Genomic DNA, 21,984 nt, shown 5'->3' on the forward strand with positions numbered 1-21,984 from the left:
TTCCTCTCCCATTCAAACAACGGCGTTGAGAAGAGCTTGGGCTATCTAGAACAATCACACAGAAAAATGTCCACCTTTGATTTTTGTCTTAAAGCTTCAGTTCTGCCCTATAGGAAGAGAGAAAAAAAAGTAAATTCAGTTTAGGCCAGAAAGGACTGAAGAGCAGCAGCACTCAGCAACTAGACCAAACTTGTAAACAGATGTGTAACTTTAATTACAGCATCTAGAAGACTTCAAAAGTTTGACCTAGTGACTACCTGGTCCAGACAGAGTTCAAAGCTGCTGCTTTAACATGTGAAGTTACAAATGCACAATTCAACATTTGTACAGATTAGTTTTATTACTTCCCGCAAATCCCATTTCTTGTATTTGCTTATTGCTTGTATTCTAAATTTAGCAATGAAAAATGATGGCAGGGCTAGAGTACACTTCTGGAATATCTGCCGAACTTCCTCTGATCTGATGTCTAAGTTTGTAATACACCTCCCAGAAAAACAAGAGAGCTTTGAAAACAGCAATGACAAACTGTAAAACAGAAAAACAATTTCAACACCAGAACAAAATATAAACGTCAAGAAAAGTCTTCACAGCTTCCTTCCAGACTTTATAATTTATTTCATACTTTTACACATGACATATATGAACACAGAATTATTTAGATGCTTTATAATTCTGCTGAACCCATTTGCAGGGCAACTGGTGATCTCACTGAACATATACCATCAACCTAAAAAGAAAGGGAAAGAAAAAAAAGAAAAATAGATAAGATGCATATGGTTAGAAATGTCTTTCAACACACTGCAATTTTAGCTGGACAGCATTAGGAACAACCACAGCACTACCAACGTATGGTGTGCTTAACACTGCTTGCGTAAGCAATTCTTTCATGTGGTATATTAACTACTCTGGGACCATGATGCCCAATAGTTTTTTCAGCTGGCAGGAAAGGACATTAACCATGTACTTTTTTGCCTTGTAATGGAAGTCTACAGGTATTTATCATTCTTATGTGCAATACAAGGGTGAAACAGAGATGTGTTTCCCACTCTAAACTGGTTAAAATAATAATAAAAAAAGATTTAAAGAGAGTGACCTTTGTCTCCTTGCTGCTGAAACACTTAAGTGGCATTATCTTTGCAACCTAAATTTATTAAGTATGTGTAACTTTCCCCAAGGTTGCTCATCCAAGACAAAAATCTGGCAGCAAGCACTCACCCAAATGAATATCAACTTCTGTCTTTTAAACTAGCAATAAGTTAGAAGAGAACAAAAGCCAAGTGTAAAGTATTAAGGAAAATAATAAGGGACAGGGAAGACAAGTCTGTCCTGTATCTTGACTGCTTAGAAGTCAAAGATCTGCAGACTGCTGTTCAGCCAAGTCAAAAGCATCTGTAAATACACCACTTACTATGAACATCCCATACACTTATGATGTCTCTCTGCTTTTCTTCTTTCATACTCCATTACATCATCCTCATGCTGCCTGAAAAGCTATAAAGAGTAGTATGATACAGTTACATAGTGCGCAGCTGGAAACAGAAAACAAAAAGGATTTCTATAGAACATAAAATTGCTCTTATCTGAATGCATGCCAATCTGTAACTGGGACAATGCTAAGTTATCTGTAGATCACCAATTGTCCAGTGAGGCTTTTTTCCTACACCTTTCTCAAACCTTTTCTGCTGGCTGATTGAGGGGGAGAGGTTCCTACTATCAATCAATCCACTCCCTACAACAGGGAAAACCCCAAAGAGAATTCACTTCACTCTTAAAAGTTTTGTCATCAGGAGAGCTCTGCTTATACCTACATTTTCTCAGGAGAGCTACTTGCTCCCTGCTTATTTATAAGCAGTGAATCTTTGAACTCTCCGAAACAGAGAGCATCTTACAGTTGCACTTCACTTAGAAAGGAGGTCTTAACTGACTACAGCTGAAAAAAGAAGAAAATGCATATGTAATAAACATAATAATGTTTAGACATATACCAGTGTCTTTCTTTTTTTCTTAAAGATCCACCGGGGAAAACAGCATTAAACCCTTAAGTTAACACATTTGAATTAATTATTCTATTGTGGCTGTTTTAAGTTTGCATCAGAAGCTTAATAAGTTGCTAGCTGTTTAAATGTAAGTTAAATAAGTTATTCATTTTTATAAATGAAATGCACACCAGAGATCTGGGAGAACATAGTTAATCAACAGATCATGCTTTAATCCTGATACTTGCTATGACCATCCACTACCCCAATCAACTGAACAGGTTGCAATCACTGCCATCAAATCACTGTACGGTTTGGGAAGAATTAAGTTCAATAAAACCAAGTGAAAACACTTACAAAAGCCCACAAGGCAGCACTGGTGCCAAAAGCCAAGGCTACTCCAAACCAGTTTGGTTGGTCATAATTGCGTTTTTTTGCAACAAATGCGGAACGAGTAAAAGCTAAAATGGGAAAGGTTATGAACATGTTAAAGTTTTCCAGATTTTGAATACCAAGTCAATTATCGACACTCAGTCAGGGGGGAAAGCACAACTAAACAACCCACAAGAAAAAAAAAACCACAAATCCAGTTATAAGTTATAAATGGGGCCTGTAACATTGTAGTTAAACTACTTGTAGATATACTGCAGCACACGCTCCCTGAGCTGAGCGGATGGAGTACTGCCCACGGTCCCAAGCAGTGCATTTATCCATCTTTTCTTTATCCACAAACAGCAGACTCTGCACATTTTCTGTTGGTACTGCCTCACTGTTCCCTGTAGAAAGCTACCTCCAAGCTTCTCCCACTTGCCCACAACCGCCCCACCAAGGGCGCCCCCCAGCACAGTCTTCTTCAGGAGAGCCGCACCACAGCCGTAGCTAGACACGGCAGGAGCTCTAAAGGACCTGCAAGCAACACCAAACTAATAAGCTAAAAACCCTAGTAACAATGATTACTGGCTGGGGTTTAAACAAAGAGGCAAACTGCTACTACAGCTTGCTTTAATTCCAGCCATGAAGCGAAGCGTCCTCCAGCTAAGGGGGCCGACATCAGCAGCCCCTCATGCCGCCAGGTTCTCACAGCGCCCAGGTCAGCGGACAGGCCCCAAGGCACTGTCGCGGCCTGCTAACGCGCAATACCCTTGAGGCAGTGGACGACAAACTTTCAGTCCCCCGAAAAGATGCTCCCCACCACCACAGTGACGGCTAATGAGGCCCCACTCTCTCCACACCGCCGCCACTCACCGAGACTCACCGCTGGTGCCACCAGCCGCAACCTTTTCGCCACCCCGAAGGCCACCATCGCCATCTTGTCGGCACGGTGCAGCTCCACCCACGCCGAAGTGGCCGCCCTACGTGCGCGCCGCGGGCGAACGCCCTGCCTTGTACGGCGCCTGCCGGGCCGGGCGCCGGCTGCGCTCACACCCTAGGCTTGCGCAGTCCCTCCAGGCATTCACTGGCAGAATAGCGCCACGCTGCCCGCCCCGCCAGCAGGCTGAGCGGATTGCCCGTTCTCTCCGTGCCTGGAACCGTCTCTGCCAGGCTGGGCACGTACCGCGACCGTGGGTACAGCGACGACCGCCACCCACCCTCTTCACTAAGCCACCACGTCTAAAAAAGGCGCTGTGCCCCTCAGAGCCGATCAGTGAACGCCCTGCGCGGGCAACAGATTGAACTACAAGTACCGGACTACCCACCGTGCCTCCTCTGCGGAGAAGCGCAGCGCCGCCCAACCCTGGGACCAGGCCTGGCCTGGCCTGGTCTGTCCCAGCCTAGCCTAGCCTAGCTTAGCCCAGCACACCTTGGCGGCAGAAGGGGGCGAGGGCGGGCTCGACGACCGCGCGGGGTCGCAGCGCATGCGCGCAGGCCGCGGTGACCCGGCTGGGGAAGCTGCTCTGAGGTGGCCATTTTGGAGGCGCCTTTCTCTGGCCTGCTCAGTTACCACGTGAACCGCCGCCCCGGGGTCGGCGCGGCGCGGGGTAGCCCGGCGCGCAGACGGCGGCCGGGAGGGGCCGGGCCCGCGGCCGGCGATAGTGCGGTGGTTTGAGGGAGGGCGGGCGGGGGGTGGGGAGGCGAGGCAGCAGTAGTAGCCAGATTCCGGCCGAGAGGCTCCCGGCAACAGCGACGGAGCGGCGGGGACGGGACGCAGCCCGCTCGTACACCCACCCCCCCTCCCCGGGGCCCCTCAGCGGCGCCGGAGCTAGTGGCGGGAGCAGGAGTGGCGGCGAGGATGCCTTCGGTGAGCTTGCCGCCCAAGGAGAACGCGCTCTTCAAGCGCATCCTGGTGAGTGGCGGGAGGCCTAGGCTCTGCCGTGGTGGGCCATGGATTGCCGGAGTGGGGTGGAGGGGATGCGGCAGTGGCCCGTACCCGAGCCTCAGCCTCAGCTCATCCCCTAGGATGGAGGGGAGCGGAGACCCGGCGCCGCCCCGCGGGCCCGGCGCCGTGGGCCCGCCGCCATCTCCCCGGCCCTTGCGGCGCTCTGACCGCCGGCTCCTTCCTGCTGAGGCAAGGCCGGGCTGCAGGGCGCCTGTCACCCGCGTCTTGTCTCGCCCGGGCGCGGCCTTCGCCGGGGTCGAGGAATGCCGGAGCCAGATGTGTTTCCCTCCTCATACCCGAGCCAGTGCCCGCCCCTGGGCAGAGCTATGCCCGGACGCGAGAGGCTGCCCCATTCCCCAGCGCTGGCCGCGGCGAAGCACTTCGACGGCTCCGCGGAAATACCACCATGTTCATTCATCGGCTCGCTGGCTGGAGCTGTTCTGTCGAACCCTTCTCTCTTGCTTTTCTTGTTTTGTATAACTCAAGATTTTGCTGTAAATAGTAACCACATTTGTCGGTGGGTGGGGATGATGTCTTTCAAAGGAGGCAGTGGAGAAAGATGAAGGCTCCGAAGTCTTCGTGAGCTTTAACTTGGAGCTAGCTCTTGTTAAAGTTTGACGTTCGATTTTTCATGGACGAAACAAACTGTAACCGAATTTAGGCAGAAAGCCTGGGTTTTAGAATGAGACTAAAATAATGTGCAATCCAGATACCACCTAAGCGTGCACGGTGCAGTTACATCTGAAAGAACTTGTTTCAGCTCCGATGCAGTGTTGCAGGAACCTTACGTTTCTAAGGACTTTGAGTGAATCAAAAATAAAAAAAAACATGCCAGTGAGCAACTTCGGTGGTTTTATTTAGAATATTTTTGTTACCTGGGTTAAGCGCTGTGTTGTTTTCTCTGAAAAAGTCGGTTTTATCTAAAAATCTTGCAACTTTTTTCAAAGATGCTTAGACTACTGTTTTGGATCCTTTCAGAGTTCAGAACTAAGATACGTAGTGTAGTTCTCTTGGAGTAACAACACACATCTCTGTAAATTTCTGTCACTGAAGTGGGGGGAATGTGTGTAATCTCCTGTCACTTTCCAGAATACTTAGTGAAAATGAAATAATCTGTGGGAGTTGTAATCGATGTGTACAGAGATCTCAATATGAGACTTGCAGCTTCAGTAAGTGCATTGTAGCTACTTTTTAACCCTGTAAAGCTTATTTCTACTTAAAAAGCGTCCATCTTGCATCATGCTGTGGCATTGTACTAAGTGTGTAAATTTTGCTGATTACGAGGTGGGAAAGTAGTAGCCTTGTTGCTCACTCATCCACCTTCCTTTGCACTGAGCATGGTTTGTGTGGTTACAAGGCAAACAGGATCCAGGGGCCTGTCTGTGTTTAAAGTGACTGGCTCAGGCTTTTTTTTTGGGTTTGCATTTTTTTTTTTTTTGTTTGTTTGCTTACTGGACTTGGTGCATGACTCTCACACTTTGTGTGGAGGGCAGGAATAAGGAAAGAATAAGAATTTCGTCAGAGAAAATGCTGGCTCAGCATGGGTGAGTTGGATAAAGCTTTACAATGTGGTTCAGGTTAGAAAAGAGGTGTGCTTCAGTTCCAGCAGATCTCTGTAAACTGAAGACATTTAAATGTTGCCCTTTTTAAAAACTGAAAATCTCTAATTAAAATACAAGGGTCTCAGGTACCAGATAGGCAGAAGTTACTCTGACATTTTGATGTTTTCCTTTATCTTGAAGGGAGGAACTTGTGGTGTGTAGTCCAGTATTAAGATTGTCCTGTGTGATGACTAGAAAAAGCTTAAAGCTAGTTTTCATTGCACTGAAACTTGTCTACTGAACTGCTTGACTGCCCTGTTACAATGACCCCACTTGGTGAAGGTTTGATCACGTTTGACTTGAATTAGTGAGGCATCTTTTGGGAAGTCCCATTTATCAATGGAAATCCAAAGAAGCATTGCTTCCTTACTTCTGTGTCTTTACCTCACTGTTCCTCTCCTCAGTGTGCACCTTCTTTTCTGGAAGCTTCATTTTGCCATTTTCACTGCTGGCTGGCTCTTTGGCCCATGGATGGCTAAACACCAGCAAGAGGAGCTTGAGTCTACCTGGGCTGCTGTCTCTCCAGAGGGGCCTCTGAGCCCTGGGCCAGCTGATAAGGTGGTCTGATTGTCTGACCCTGGTTCTGCACATGCTGTCTCCTGGCCCACGCAAACCACAGAGTTGTTCTGTTGAGCATGCCTGGATGAGATTTTTTTTCAGCAGATGCTTCAGGAACCAGCCCAAGTGATACTGAAAGGATGCATTACCCTTCAAATAGATAATTACTGGTACACAGGCTGTTTACACAAATACAATTCGTATTCTGATTTTCATGGAGGTAGTAAACATAGGTGTTAAGCAGGTAACGACCTCATGTTTTTGTAAGTGAAGCATAAAATGGAAAAAAAGATGGTGCATTTTAAATTTCTGAGGCCTCGTTTCTTTGCTCTCTTTAAGAAGTATGCCTACAGCATAAACGTTAAATGTAGAGATTTATAGTAAGCTGCCCAGCTGTCATAGGGAAGGTCAGTAATTAGCCTTCAGAGTTTGAGAGGCTTGTGTTTGTTTTACAGGATCAGTAAATGTGTTCTGCGTGTGGATTTGCTTGCAAGGCAGCATTTCCACTTAACTGACACGTTCTGAGCTGAGAACTGTGTGCACTTTGCCTTTGCATGTTGTGGTGCACTAGACTAACCTCTTCTACTCACTTTGCAGGTATATGGAGATTCTAATAGAAACCTTTTTCCACTTAAAGGCACTCTACAGTTTAATGTTCTTATAGGACAAAGGGATCTGTGTGATTGGTTTGAATAGAAACCCACCCACAGGATTATTGATCACTGTCCTGCTTAAACTTACACTTCCATTAGAAACAAAACTTCTGGTGTATATTGTTCATAAAGTTTGAACTGTTTGCTGTGAGCCTGCAGGTAGATACTGCTGTTCTGCTCAGAGGTTCTGTGGAATTTAGGATCTCTATATTTTTCCCTTTTTGTGGTTGAGTCCGTGTTGTCCTTTGGGACACAGATAACCTCTAGGCAGTCCAGAGAGTACTCGAGAAGAATTCAGATGGAGGCAGAGGAAAGGATAGAACAGCAATGGCAGGAGTCGAAGAAATGGAGAAGCTGACTATTTTGTACCCAGAAGCCTGGATGCACTGTGAAGTAATGGAAAAAGCAGTTTACTCTTTTTCCTCACCTTTTTACAGTAGCAAGTATGGAACTAGTCATTGTAGATATTAAAACTGATTGATTTTTATTTATTTTTAATTAAATATAACTGATGAGTGTTTCTGACATTTTGCTAAATTATTCAGCCACTATGTCTGCTCAAGTACAATTCATCAAATGTGTTCAGTTCCATTTCACAAATCCCAAAGACTATATCCTATGAACTTTTGTTTGGATGTACAAGTTAAATGTATTCAAAAATACATGAAGAAATATTAAATATAAAGCTATTAGAAATGCCATATGGAAGACTTTTTAAATTCCTCTAAGGAGCAGAGGGTAAGGTTCTTGGAGTCACCATGTTCTGACAGTACCATGGTTCAGATACTTCTCCCCAGAACGAGTGGGTTTAGCCTCTAATTGAATACGATTTGAGCAGGGAGAAAAATATCGAGGTATTTAAGAAGTGAAACATCGTTGCATTTTATGGTGCAAGCAAACAATTCAGGTGAGGAGCTAAGTGTGTTCAGGCCTTGTTTAAACAGTTTAACTGATTTATAACTCTAGTACATACTGTGGAAGTAGCACATAATGAAGATGCCATGCTGGTCTGGGCTTTGTCATGCATTGTATGTGGAGAAGAGTTTCTGTTTGTTCAGGACTGGTGATCATCTGTGGTCGTCGTGAGATCTGGAGAACCATAGAGCTTTCATCTCAGTTAGCTTGTGTGCTAGGCATGGCCAGAACCTGTGTCCTCCTCTGAGGCATTGCACTATCCAAGGTGTCTGCTGCAAGAAAAGGGAGTTCGAATCTCACCTTTGATTGGTCGTTTGTGCTTGAGGATGTCTGGCTTTGAGCTGGTCTTTGTGCCTTCTGTGATGGTTTGGGGGTTACCCCACCCCCCCACACTTTTGAATTTGCCCCAGCTAACTCAGACGGACTCTGGGAATATAGATGAAGCAATTTATTTACAGCTAGCAGAATTTACAAGCAGCTATTTACAATATATACAGTTATATACAGTTATATACAGAAATATACAAAGGATAAACAATACAAAAGCACAACTCCCCTCCCAGAAACCTGAGTCCCCAGGAGGGGCTCTCAAACCACCCCAACACCTCCCCCCGTCCCTCTCAACCTTACCCCAGTCCTCAGGAAGAAAAGAGGTGCAGCCAAGAGGTTAGGGAGCAAGGTTAGTAGGAGCAGGGTTAATGAGATGTGACCAGGTCTAAGGCCAAAGCAAGAGTGAGAAACAAAATGGAGAAAAAGTCTTTCTTCTTCCCAGAGTTCTCAGCGTGACTGTGAGAGAAGTTGACATCAATTGTTTTCATTTCACTGCCCATTATCTAGTTCTGTTACCAAAACATTCTAGCTTGCTTCAAACTAGCACAATCCACCCCTTGTCTACTTCGCTCAGAGTATCGCTGAGAATTATCCAATCTAATCTAAACCAATATTTACACCAAAACTATATATACAAGTTCAGTTCACACTTCAATCAGATGTAGGTGATTCAAAAGCTCAGAACAGGGACTCCCAGGTGATGTTGGGTTCGTGCTCACGTACTGTAGATTCTATCGTAGATTCTCTCAGTGTTGGGCGCCGATGTTACCTAGAACAGAAAACTCCTAACAGCTTGAATTTAAACTCTCTCAGCTAAGGTTAAATTTCTCTGTGGAATACACTGGATTTCACCATTCTCCTGCATTACCCAGTATGTATGACCAGGACCTTCAGCAGAAACCACCCCTCGGACAGGTTTCCCTTCACCCGAAGGAGAAAATACCCAAACAGTTTTCCCTAACAGATTCTTCTCACGTACAACAGGAACTTTATCACCGTCTACTGTTTGGACCAAATCTGATTGTGCAGGTCCTGCTCTGTTTACTGAACCTCTACTATTTACCAACCAAGTAGCTTGTGCTAAATGTTTGTCCCAGTTTTTCAGAGTTCCACCCCCCATGGCTTTGAGGGTGGTTTTCGGCAAACCGTTGTAGCGCTCAATCTTCCCTGAAGCTGGTGCATAGTAGGGTATGTGATAGATCCATTCAATACCATGCTCTTTGGCCCAGTTTTTCACAAGATTATTCTTGAAATGAGTACCATTGTCTGACTCGATTCTTTCTGGAGTTCCATGTCTCCACAAGATCTGTCTCTCCAAACCAACAATGGTGTTATGTGCAGTAGCATGTGGAACTGGATAGGTTTCCAACCATCCAGTGCTGGCTTCTACCATCGTTAGCACATACTGCTTGCCAGAACGTGATCGAGGTAAAGTGATGTAGTCAATCTGCCAGGCTTCACCATACTTGTACTTTGACCATCTATCACCATACCCTAAGGGCTTGATTCGCTTAGCCTGCTTAATAGCAGCACAAATGTCACAGTCATAGATGACTTGGGTGATAGCGTCCATGGACAAGTCAATTGACCTATCACGAGCCCATCGGTATGTTCCATCTCTGCCTTGATGTCCAGATGAGTCATGGGCCCACCGAGCTAAGAACAGCTCACCTCGGTGTTTCCAATCAAGGTCAATGTCAAGATCAGAGTTGGTATCAACTTGGGCAATCTTAGCAGCTTGGTCTGCCTTCTGATTATGTTGATGTTCCTCAGTTGCTCTGCTCTTAGGCATGTGTGCATCTACGTGCCGCACCTTCACTGGAATTCTCTCCAGCCGTGCATCAATGTCCTGCCATAGATCAGCACACCAAATAGGCTTTCCTTTCCTCTGCCAACCATTCTTCTTCCAGTCCTTCAGCCAACCCCATAGAGCATTGGCTACCATCCACGAGTCGGTGTAGAGGTAAAGGATAGGCCAACTTTCACGTTCAGCCACATCAAGAGCAAGTTGAACAGCTTTTACCTCAGCGAACTGACTGGATTCTCCTTCTCCATCTTTCGTTTCGGTAACTCTCCTGGTTGGACTCCAAACCGCTGACTTCCATCTTCGCTTGTTCCCAACAAGACGACAGGAACCATCTGTGAACAAAGCATAGTTCTTTTCCTGATCAGAGAGATCACCATAGGGAGGAGCTTCCTCAGCACGAGTTATTTTCTCCTCTGGAGGTTTGGAACAGTCTGTGCCTTCCGGCCAGTTGGTGATCACCTCCACCAGACCAGGTCGGTCAGGATTACCCATTCGTGCTCGTTGGGTTATCAAAGCCATCCATTTAGACCAGGTTGCATCTGTGGCATGATGTGGTGATGAACCTTTGCCCTTGAACATCCAGTTAAGAACTGGCAGTCTAGGAGCTAAAAGCAATTGTGACTCAGTTCCAATCACTTCAGAAGCTGCTTTCACTCCCTCATAGGCTGCTAGAATCTCTTTCTCTGTTGCAGTGTAATTTGTCTCTGAACCTCTGTAACAACGTCCCCAGAAACCAAGAGGACGACCACGTGTCTCATTTGGAGCTCTCTGCCAGAGACTCCAATTTGGACCATTGTCACTGGCAGCCGTGTACAGAATGTTTTTAATGTCCGGACCAGATCTCACAGGTCCTAAGCCCACTGCATGGACTACTTCTCGTTTGATCTGATCAAAGGCTGCTTGTTGTTCAGGTCCCCACTCGAAATTGTTTCTCTTACGAGTCACATCATGCAGAGGTTTGACAATCTGACTGAAACCAGGAATGTGTAGTCTCCAAAATCCCACCACACCAAGAAAAGAAAGTGTGTCCTTCTTACTGGTGGGAACTGCCATGGTAGAGACTTTGTTAATCACATCCTGAGGAATGTAACGGCGACCATCCTGCCACCGCACTCCCAGAAACTGAATTTCTTTGGCAGGTCCTTTGACCTTGTCTCTTTTAATGGCAAAACCTGCTTGCAGCAGAATGTCAATGATTTTGTTACCTTTCTCGAAGACTTCCTCAGCAGTTTGGCCCCACACAATGATGTCGTCGATGTACTGGATGTGCTCTGGAGCTTTACCTTTCTCCAGTGCATTGTGAATGACTGAGTGACAGATGGTTGAGCTGTGTTTCCACCCCTGAGGCAAACGATTGAACTGGTACTGGATTCCTCTCCAGGTGAATGCAAACTGAGGCCTGCACTCCTTTGCTATGGGAATAGAGAAGAAAGCATTAGCAATGTCTATGGTTGCATACCATTTAGCCTCCTTCGATTCCAGCTCATACTGGAGTTCCAGCATGTCCGGCACAGCTGCACTCATGGGTGGCGTCACCTCGTTGAGGGCACGAAAGTCAACTGTGAGTCTCCAGTCGCCCGTAGGTTTACGCACAGGCCAGATGGGACTGTTGAAAGGTGAATGAGCTTTCTCGATGACAGCCTGACTCTCCAATTGACGAATCAGCTGATGAATGGGCAACAAAGAGTCACGGTTAGTTCTGTACTGCCTATGATGAACAGTTTGAGTTGCAATTGGCACTTCCAGGTCCTCTATGTCATGATGTCCCACAACTGCAGATTCATCAGAAAGTTCAGGTCTAACAGACAATTTCAATTTATCATCCTCAATCTCTACAGATGCTATTCCAAAAGCCCATTTATGACCCTTAGGATCTTTGAAACAACCTTGTCTCAAAAAGTCAATTCCCAAAATGCAAGGCGCATCAGGACCAGTTACAATAGTATGTGTCTTCCACTCTTTACCAGTTAAACTGATCTCAGCCTGTACCTTAGTTAACTCTTGAGATCCACCAGTGATTCCAAAGATAGAAATGGACTCTGTCCCTTTGCAATTTGATGGCAATAAAGTACACTGAGCACCTGTGTCAACTAAAGCCCTGTATTTCCGAACTCTTGAACTGCCAGGCCACCTAATGAATACATTCCAATAGATTCGGTTCTCTCCACTATCCCTTTCCTCCTCCTGGCTGGAGGCAGGGCACCCCTAATGCTGAACATGGCATGTAGGGTGTACACAGTGATTGGTGTTGTTGTGAGAGAAATTGCAACTGTTGGAACAATTGCAGTTGCTCTCGGGAGCTGAAGAAGTGACAGCTACCTTCCTGGCATTGCTGCCTCTGTTTCTGCCACTCTGCAGATCCCTGAGCCTCTTTGAAAGAGCTGAAGTAGGTTTACCATCCCATTTGTTCATGTTCTCACCGTATGTGTCACGCAGAAGTATCCACAGTGACGCACGTGATTGCTGCTGTCTGGGTGGAATTTGTCTCCTCCTAGGCTGGAATTGCCTTGCAGGAGGTGGGCGTCTGTTCCTGACTGCAGAAACATTCACCCATTCAGATGATGCAGGAATGGTATCCTTGACCAGATTGGAAATTGAGGTTGTAAGATCCTCCTTCAGTTCTTTCATGCTCTCCTTAATGCCATCTCTAATACCATCTTTAAGCTCTGTAGTCATAGTCTTTATGGCACAGATTATACCAGAATGTGACAAGCTGTCCTCAATCTGCCTGAGCTGATCAGTGAATTCACCAACAGTGAAAGATCTTCCATTATCACTCCTTGCTAGAAACTTACTGGCCAAGATGTTAGCATAGGATGAAGGAGCAAGCTTAATCAGCTTCTTCATGAGACCTGTTCCCAAAGGAATATCATCAGGCTCATGAGTGCCATGATCTCCATAAAGCACTTCCTTCACAGCAAACTCCTTCAGAAGCTTAATTCCCTGCTCAACAGTGTTCCACTTCTTGGCAGCCCATGGCAAATCATCTCGGGAAGGATATCTCATAGCCACAGCCAACAGCAGGCGTGTCCACAAGCTAACCCTACCAAGAGGACTTGCTAGGTGTTTGTCCACTCCACTCTCCTTAGTGAGTGGTCCCAGCTGCTTGGCAGACTTGTCTCCTACCTGCAGAGCATTAGCACCAATGCCACGGCATCTCACTAGCCAGCTTAGGATTGGCTCACCTGATTCCCTTGTGTATTCCTTCCTAACTTCCCTGACCTCTCTGAGTGGATCCTTTGAGCCTTGGATGTCATCTTCCTCCTCTTCCTCCTGTTGTTCTGGTGGTGCCTGGCCTAACACAATCTTCCTCATAGCATTCCTAAACTCATTGGAACCATCCTCTCTCCTGGCAGCTAACCTCACAGCGCTCCTCTCACTTGAGTATTGTTGTCTCAGCACATCTACAAGGTCTCGCAGACTAACTGCCTCCTCTTCCTCCTCTTGCTGCTGATCACCAGAGGTCCCATCTCTTACATCCTCCTGCGAACCACTCTTTGTCTTAGCTTTTGCCTTAGCAGGTGCCAGAAGGGCCTGAGCAGCAACAGACTTGGATGTGTCTGCTGGAGGATTTGAATCTTTAGGAGTCTGACTTGGTGGGTTTGAATCCTTAGGGGTCTGACCTGGAGCATTTGAATTATTTGAGGTCTGACTTGGAGCATTTGTATCCTTAGGGGTCTGACCTGGAGCTTGTGAGTTCAAATCTGCCTTGCTTTTAACAGGAGGATTTTGGTTCTGGTCTGCTGGCTGGGGGTTTGAATTAGCTGAGCTGGTGTCATTAGGATTTGGACTGACTGGGCTAGCGTTACCAGCACTAGTGGGATTGTTTGCCTGTCCTCCTGGGATGCCTGCCAACCCTGAGGTGTTTTGATTGTTGCTAGGGACATTCTGATTTTGGGTATCTGCCTGTGCTCCTGAGGCTCCTGCTAAACTCTGTGGATTGTTGTTGTTTTTGTTATCAGTGTTTATGTTAGTGGTGGGAACACTGGCTGTGTTCCCAGAACCTACAGAGGAGGGTGGAGAGGCTGGCAAGGGGGAAGCCGATAACTGTGTTCCCTTGTTTTGCTGTGAAAGAGACTGCTTCTGAGACACAGAATTTTTCCTAGCTCTTACAGAAACTGGTTTTGAATTTTTCACCAATAATGCCAAAATTAATATGAATATTAAAATCATGAGGCAAATATTAAAAACTGTGAGAAGAAAAACAGTTTTACACGAGCATGTACCTATGCAAACAGTTGGAATTCCTGTCTTTGGCTGAATAACTCTCATTAGAGCCATATTTAAAGCAGAATTTCCATTGATTGTCACATTATTGACCAGAGCTCCTGTAATATCCTTGGTAATATTCTCAGAGATATTAAAACCAGCATAACCAAGAATAAAATCACCCCAGCTCCAGAACATATCTGAAACCTTAGCTTTAGCCTTATTATAAGCCAGATCAATGAAATAAGCAACAATTTGACCTTTTAACCAACTAAATACCAAGAAAACAAAACCAGACCAGAGCAATGCACCAACCAAATACAATAGCTGCTTGATTAGCTTCATCTTAATTCCCAGAGCTAATTTCCACTCACTGAAATATCTAGCCCCACGTTGAGAAAGCCAATTAAAAAAATGATGGTTTGGGGGTTACCCCACCCCCCCACACTTTTGAATTTGCCCCAGCTAACTCAGACGGACTCTGGGAATATAGATGAAGCAATTTATTTACAGCTAGCAGAATTTACAAGCAGCTATTTACAATATATACAGTTATATACAGTTATATACAGAAATATACAAAGGATAAACAATACAAAAGCACAACTCCCCTCCCAGAAACCTGAGTCCCCAGGAGGGGCTCTCAAACCACCCCAACACCTCCCCCCGTCCCTCTCAACCTTACCCCAGTCCTCAGGAAGAAAAGAGGTGCAGCCAAGAGGTTAGGGAGCAAGGTTAGTAGGAGCAGGGTTAATGAGATGTGACCAGATCTAAGGCCAAAGCAAGAGTGAGAAACAAAATGGAGAAAAAGTCTTTCTTCTTCCCAGAGTTCTCAGCGTGACTGTGAGAGAAGTTGACATCAATTGTTTTCATTTCACTGCCCATTATCTAGTTCTGTTACCAAAACATTCTAGCTTGCTTCGAACTAGCACACCTTCCATTATGGCTTTGACAAGTGTCCTACTAAAAGATAAAGGAACTTCCTGATGCTAAAAGCCTATTGAGCTGTATCTCTTCAGTGCCTTTGCTGTAAAGATGGCAAATCTCTCCTGCTGGGCCATCTTCCTGTTACTTCATTCCAGAATCTGCTCCCTGTCCTTGAACCTTCAACTGGACAGACCTGCGCTGCACCTTCATGAATGCTTTCAGCAGCACTAGTCCTTATAAAACAGTGTTCTGTCTCATGAAAGTTTAGGTGCTGACTTTAAGTTTGCTAAGGTGGCAGACTTGTAAATCTTCTGAGTGATCTTGAATCAAGATTAAAGTCTGATTTCCAGAATTTCACTTTTTTAGTAGCTAAAAAATGAGCACATTTTGTATGTGGTCACTGTTATATTTGCATGACTGGGCAGTCATCAAGTGTGCTCACCACTGGAGTTTCACCACTTTGTATCTCATCTGAAGTGTGGAATTTCTGACACGGCTGTTCCAGTACCTTGGCTGTTAAAATGGGAATTGCTTGGTTTTCCTTTGCTAAAAGGAATACCCTGCTTTGCCTTGCCAAAAGTAGCAGGAAAAACTATGTCTTGGTTGAAATGTTGCTGTGGAAGTAAACAGACATGCTGCTTTAAGCGCAGGTACTCTTTTTTTTTTTTTCCCAGAAATATTTCTGAGACTTGCTAAAGAAAATAATTACTGTTCGAGACTCTAGGATACCATTAAAGAATTGTTTGAGGAATACTGTTGTTGCTTAAGCCTGTTCACCAGATTAGGCCATTTGTTTTCACTGGGGCTGTCAGAAGGTTTTAGGAGAAGGATTCCGTGCTGTAAATTTCCGAGGAGCACAGTAATCTTGTTCCTTACCTGTTTCAGTTATGAAAATAAAAGACTTAAACACATCCTGATTTCTTCCTGGCTGTAAGATCATAGCCAATCTTACGTTGTTATGGCTATAGATACACTAAATGGGCCCAGAGTGGGTTTTGTAAGGATGTAAAGCTAGTTTAATTTGGGACAATTTTATGTGGTGCCACCCTTTATTACCCTGTACTCACTCTAGAATTTGATCAAGTTGTCTTTGTTCTTTGTTCTTGTTATTCTTAATGATTTGTTTTTTCTGATTGGACTTTTTGGGCATCTCAAGTTTAAATCTCTTGTCCACTGTAGTGCAGTGTCATTGCAACAGGAGATGTGAAGGTGTTAAGATGTTTCCTTATTTTGCTGATAGAGGATTTAGGGAAAATGGATTCCTTGCTGCCCTTAAAACTGAGGTCAGTGCAACCTGTTACAAGGATTTCTGTTTGCTTCCATGATGTCATACAACAGGGCAGCAAGCCTTGTAATGCTGAAGAGCAGCCTTTCTTACCCTACTAGCCACCTTTAACTGTTTTGCAATGTCTCAGTGCTACAAGACATCTCACATATCTCAGAGCTAAGGGGACATAAGGGCTCCAGGGTAATGGGCAGAGGTCAGATGATCTTAGTTGGCATGAACAGTTTCACAGTGATTCTCCTCAAGAAGGAAAGATGAAAGTCTAGCAGACCTCATGTTGAATGATGATTTCTCAGCAAGGCTTGCTTCAATGAGTGAAGGAAGCTTTCTATTTCAGTTCAACAAGAGCTGTAACTGTCAGCAGTTCTGTCCTGACAGGTTTCGTCAGATGCAGGAATGAGGCCAATTCAAAAGTATATACATAGCATATATATAAGCAGGTTATCTTGGGGGCAATAACTGCGCACCTGAGGGATGGCCAAGGGCTCAGGTCCAGCCAACATGGATTTAGGAAGGGCAGATCCTGCCTCTCCAACCTGATCTCCTTCGATGATCGGGTGACCCGCTTGGTGGATGTGGGGAGGCCTGTGGATGTGGTCTATCTGGACTTCAGCAAGGCCTTTGACGCTGTCCCCCACAGCAAACTGCTGGCTAAGCTGTCAGCCCATGGCTTGGATGGCAACACTCTGTGCTGGGTTAGGAACTGGCTGGAGGGCCTAGCCCAGAGAGTGGTGGTGAATGGTGCCACATCCAGCTGGCGGCCAGTCACTAGTGGTGTCCCTCAGGGATCAGTGCTGGGCCCCATCCTCTTTGACATCTTCATAGATGATCTGGATGAGGGCATGGAGTCAGTCATCAGCAAGTTTGCAGATGACACCAAGCTGGGGGCAGATGTAGCTGGGTTGGAGGGCGGAAGGGCTCTGCAGCGGGACCTTGACCGCCTGGACAGATGGGCAGAGTCCAATGGGATGGCATTCAGTAGCTCAAAGTGCAGGGTGCTGCACTTTGGCCACAACAACCCCATGCAGAGATACAGGCTGGGGTCGGAGTGGCTGGAGAGCAGCCAGACAGAAAGGGATCTGGGGGTGCTGATTGATACCCACCTGAACATGAGCCAGCAGTGTGCCCAGGTGTCCAAGAGAGCCAGTGGCATCCTGGCCTGCATCAGGAATGGTGTGGTCAGCAGGAGCAGGGAGGTCATTCTGCCCCTGTACTCTGCACTGGTTAGACCACACCTTGAGTACTGTATTCAGTTCTGGGCCCCCCAGTTTAGGAGGGACATCGAGATGCTTGAGCGTGTCCAGAGAAGGGCGACAAGGCAGGTGAGAGGCCTTGAGCACAAGCCCTACGAGGAGAGGCTGAGGGAGCTGGGATTGTTTAGCCTGGAGAAGAGGAGGCTCAGGGGTGACCTTATTGCTGTCTACAACTACCTGAGGGGAGGTTGTAGCCAGGAGGAGGTTGCTCTCTTCTCTCAGGTGGCCAGCACCAGAACAAGAGGACACAGCCTCAATCTACGCCAGGAAAAAATTAGGCTCGAGGTGAGGAGAAAGTTCTTCACTGAGAGAGTCATTGGACACTGGAATGGGCTGCCAGGGGAGGTAGTGGAGTCGCCGTCCCTGGAGCTGTTCAAGGCAAGATTAGACGTGGCACTTGGTGCCATGGTCTAGCCTTGAGCTCTGTGGTAATGGGTTGGACTTGATGATCTATGAGGTCTCTTTCAACCTTGATGATACTGTGATTTTTATTTTTTTCCTGCCCCAGTATTAAATGAAAAGGTACATATTCAGTGTCTTCTTCCTCAGATCAGTTTGCATTTATCCTGTTCCTCTAAGTTATCTTCTGCCAAGTAATGCTAATTAGGAGTGTGTTGGTCACTTCCAAAGAGTAAGGTAAGCTGTGCAGGAGGAAGATTTTGCAGCCACTTAAATTAGGCAGTTGCTAGAGCTGTCTTAATACAGATCACTTCTGTTCATTGACACTGCAGAGAAGTATATGGGGACGCTTGGTTTAGATTTGACAGCAAAAAATTGTGCAAGTTTGTTCCAGAGTTTTTCGGCATTAACATCTGTAAGGGTTGTGTGGGTTTTTTTTCAGTAATTTGGTTCATATGTCTTATATTTGTCATGGAACTGAATCAGTGTAGTGGAAGCTTTTGCCCAGAGCTTCTGAGATGCTTGATGTGGTTAGTGCTCAGAAGATCCACTGATTCATGGTGAGTAGTTGCTCCTAATGCTTCCAGCTTTCAGAATCTTCTTTACTACCTTTAGCTTGAATCAGCACACCTTAGTGACTTGACTTGATCTAGTTGAGCTGTGGGGACAGAGTCTATGCTGGGAAACAGCCATGGGCTGCCCAGTGCCTGAGTTTGGTATCTTTTAAGTTGATGCATCTGGAGGGGCTGGAAGAAACAGATAATGTGGGACTGGCAGACATGCATGTCATGCATTGTAAGCACACATCTCAGCTCACGCTAAGGCCAGCTATGCCTGTCAGAAGTCTGATGGTGCTCTGGCTGCTAACATGATGCTGCAGGTGTACATGGCTGTCTCTGGGAGAAACTGCAGTTTCCTGAGGAGTATGTTGCTGTAGTTCAGTTGTCCACCTTGGTTTTGCTTGAGCCTCAGAAGCCCTGAGGGAAGAGGGCCTTGTTGAATCCCTGAACTGTTCTGGCAGAGGAGCCAGTTCTCCATGATACATTCTCCTGGGGATTTTCAGATGCAAATACAAAATTTACCTGTGCCCAGGTGTATATCAGTTGTCCTATCTGGTAACTCTTGTTAATGTGGTGGGGAATAGTCTTGCAGTTTGTTGCCTTTTACTTATAATGCAGGCTGTATCACCCGCTGAGGAAAAGGCTGAGTACAGTAAACTAGTGATGAGAAGTTCGGTTTCTGTCTCCCTTGTCTTTTGGGGCTGGGTCCAGTTTTGGTGCCCGTGCTAGAAAGGCAGGTTTTTGCTTTCTGTGTTGTGATTTAGGTGATTCTTTGCTTGAGTCCTGTGTGGTGGCAGTGTGGGATCACTGTGCTATGAAGCTTCTAGTAAGCTCCATGGTAACTCCTGATGTTGTGCTGAGGTAGAGCTATTAACTATTGATGTTTATGAACACACAGGACACTTTAATCTGTGGTGTAGTGATTATAAAATGTCTTATAAATGACAAATCTGAGTTGGGATGGCTCTGAAATGACTTAGTTATTAAATGCTTGAAGGACATGAAGACTGCCTTGTGATAGAGGATTTGCACTTTTGGAACTGAGTGTGTGTAAAGTATTCCATATGTTGTTACATGTGGAACATGTAGCAAAATCTGCTCTGCTATTTGCAGGGCATTTGATGCTGAGATAGATGCTTGCATGTCAGAATGCTACAGTTGACTATTATCTATAGTTTTTAGTTGGAAAAATAAGTATTTGGCTATTACAGTGCCTGTTTTAAGAGGGAAGGAATATGTCAGGTGCTGACCTAAGGGAATGTCAGCAAATGTGGTGCCTGCTCACGGGTAGCATGCAATTAGGGAGGCTGCTTATGTTCATTTCAAACTTGCAGATCTAAAATTCCCAAAATGCACTTAATAAAAATGTATTTGCTTGTACAATATGTAAAGAAAACCATCCTGAATTAAGCATCCTGATAAAAGTAATCTCTCTGCTGTTGTCATCAGCCCTGAAGAGAGCAACTCTAACCATGGCCTTTGTACGTAACCTTACGGGTAACTGCAAGAGTTGTGTAAGAATCTCCGTCTTAGTTGGTAGTTGTATGTTTGGTAACAAGGTTCACAAGGTAGGTACACTGAAGAAGGATGCCTCAAAACTGGAAAACTCTGGCAAGGAAGGAACAATAGTTAGCTAGCTGTAGGTAAGCTGTAAGTAGTGAAATATTTTCACTTTTCTTTATGGCAGCCTTCAAGAAAGAAGTGCAGAGGGATTCATTTGCACTTGGCATGCTGATGTGTGTATCTGTAAGATATCTGCTGGTTGGAGACTGATTCTGCACAGATGCCCTAACACAGTTTAGGGGTCCAAACAGTGGAGCATGAACCTTTCTTTCACCTCAGGCTTGGAATTCTAGAGAATGTAGGCTAGCTCTGTTCCTTACAAGTTCACTATCAGTCTCTATTAATCATCATGCATTCAAATTATTTGAGTAAATACTGGGGAGAGCGATGTGAGCAGTGCAGATGTAAATTCTCTTCTATATGCTGTGGTCTTGCATGATTTTCAAGGAGTTACACCTTATGAATTCTATGCAGAATTAAGTATTTGCTTTAATATTTAAATATTAAAGCAGGTGCTATTTATTTGCTGTAAATACACAAAATGAGCTAAAGTGTATACAGAGAATCTTTGTGTGTTTGAAGTAGGCTGTAATTCTGGCCACAGGCATCTGTAGAGAAACTTGGCAGATATCTTAAACATTTTGGTAACTCATGAAAGGAAAACCTTTGAAGGGCAGGTAATGTTGATGGAGAGTCAGATTGTTTTCAAGCATTAGCCTTAACCTTCCTTTTTAGAAGTGTAGCTTTTATGTTTCCTCATTACTTGATGTCACAAGCAATAGGTGGAGCACTTAGCTGTCAGGCATGACTGCTGGTTTTGGGAGTGCCTCTGTGCAGGAATTTAGCCTAGAAGAGGCAATTGTGCATCTTTTAGTGGTCTCTGAAACAGAAACAGGTTGCTGCTGCAGAACAGGTGTCCCAAACTAGAGGTTGGAGGCCTGTGGATGACTAGTCCTCCCAGATACATAGCTTGTAGACATTATCCAGGTAAAGACTGTTCCTGCTTCCAATGAGCCTGTATCTTCATGTCCCAAGAACAGCTGCTGTCACAATTCCTGCTTTTGTAATTATACTTTTTTTTTTTTTTTTTTAATTACTGGTTCTTTTTTCCTCTTACTTGGAAGCCACTGACTCCCTTGAGAATCATGGAATCAGCCAGATTGGAAGAGACCTCCAAGATCATCCAGTCCAACCTATCCTACAGCCCTTTCCAGTCAACTAGACCATGGCACCGAGTGCCTCATCCAGTCTCTTCTTGAAGACCTCAAGGCACGGTGCCTCCACCACCTCCCTGGGCAGCCCATTCCAATGGGAAATCACTTTCTCTGTGAAGAACTTCCTCCTAGTATCCAGGCTATACCTACCCCGGCACAACTTGAGACTGTATTGAGGATTTTATCTCATAGCTGTGCATTACTCAAACTCATCTTTCTTTGTATTATTCTTTTTGTTCTTCTTTTTCTCTCTTCAATATTTAGTCTCCTTTTTATGAAAAGATCTGTCATGTTTCTGTTGATTGAAGCCCCAAGTTCGCCAAGGTTTATACCACCCATGGTGGCATATGCTGTATTTCTAACTTCCTTCTCTCTCATTCACACCTTTCTTTAAGCTTCTTAGCCTGTGACCCCTTT

General features: G+C 45.3%; 2 protein-coding genes across 9 annotated transcripts in view; one reads left to right on the plus strand and one right to left on the minus strand.

Annotated features, from left to right (window-relative positions):
* Positions 1 to 591: 591 nt before the first annotated feature.
* On the minus strand, positions 592 to 3,605 carry NDUFC1 (NADH:ubiquinone oxidoreductase subunit C1). The gene is made up of 4 exons (XM_064150023.1): positions 3,222 to 3,605; positions 2,334 to 2,437; positions 1,409 to 1,491; positions 592 to 727 (listed from the first exon to the last, which is right to left on the minus strand). Coding segments are annotated over exons 1-4 (252 nt in total). The 5' UTR covers positions 3,286 to 3,605; the 3' UTR covers positions 592 to 726.
* Positions 3,606 to 3,664: 59 nt separating this feature from the next.
* The window catches only part of NAA15 (N-alpha-acetyltransferase 15, NatA auxiliary subunit), a 59,320-nt gene continuing 41,000 nt past the window's right edge, over positions 3,665 to 21,984 (plus strand). For all 8 annotated transcript variants that reach the window (XM_064150014.1, XM_064150015.1, XM_064150017.1 and 5 more), the window contains exon 1: positions 3,665 to 4,260. In XM_064150014.1, coding sequence (XP_064006084.1) covers positions 4,207 to 4,260 — 54 coding nt within the window. In that variant the 5' untranslated portion in view covers positions 3,665 to 4,206. The remainder of the gene's footprint in view (positions 4,261 to 21,984) is intronic.

The sequence above is a fragment of the Pogoniulus pusillus genome, chromosome 10 (assembly GCF_015220805.1).
Source record: "Pogoniulus pusillus isolate bPogPus1 chromosome 10, bPogPus1.pri, whole genome shotgun sequence".
Lineage (NCBI taxonomy): Eukaryota > Metazoa > Chordata > Aves > Piciformes > Lybiidae > Pogoniulus > Pogoniulus pusillus.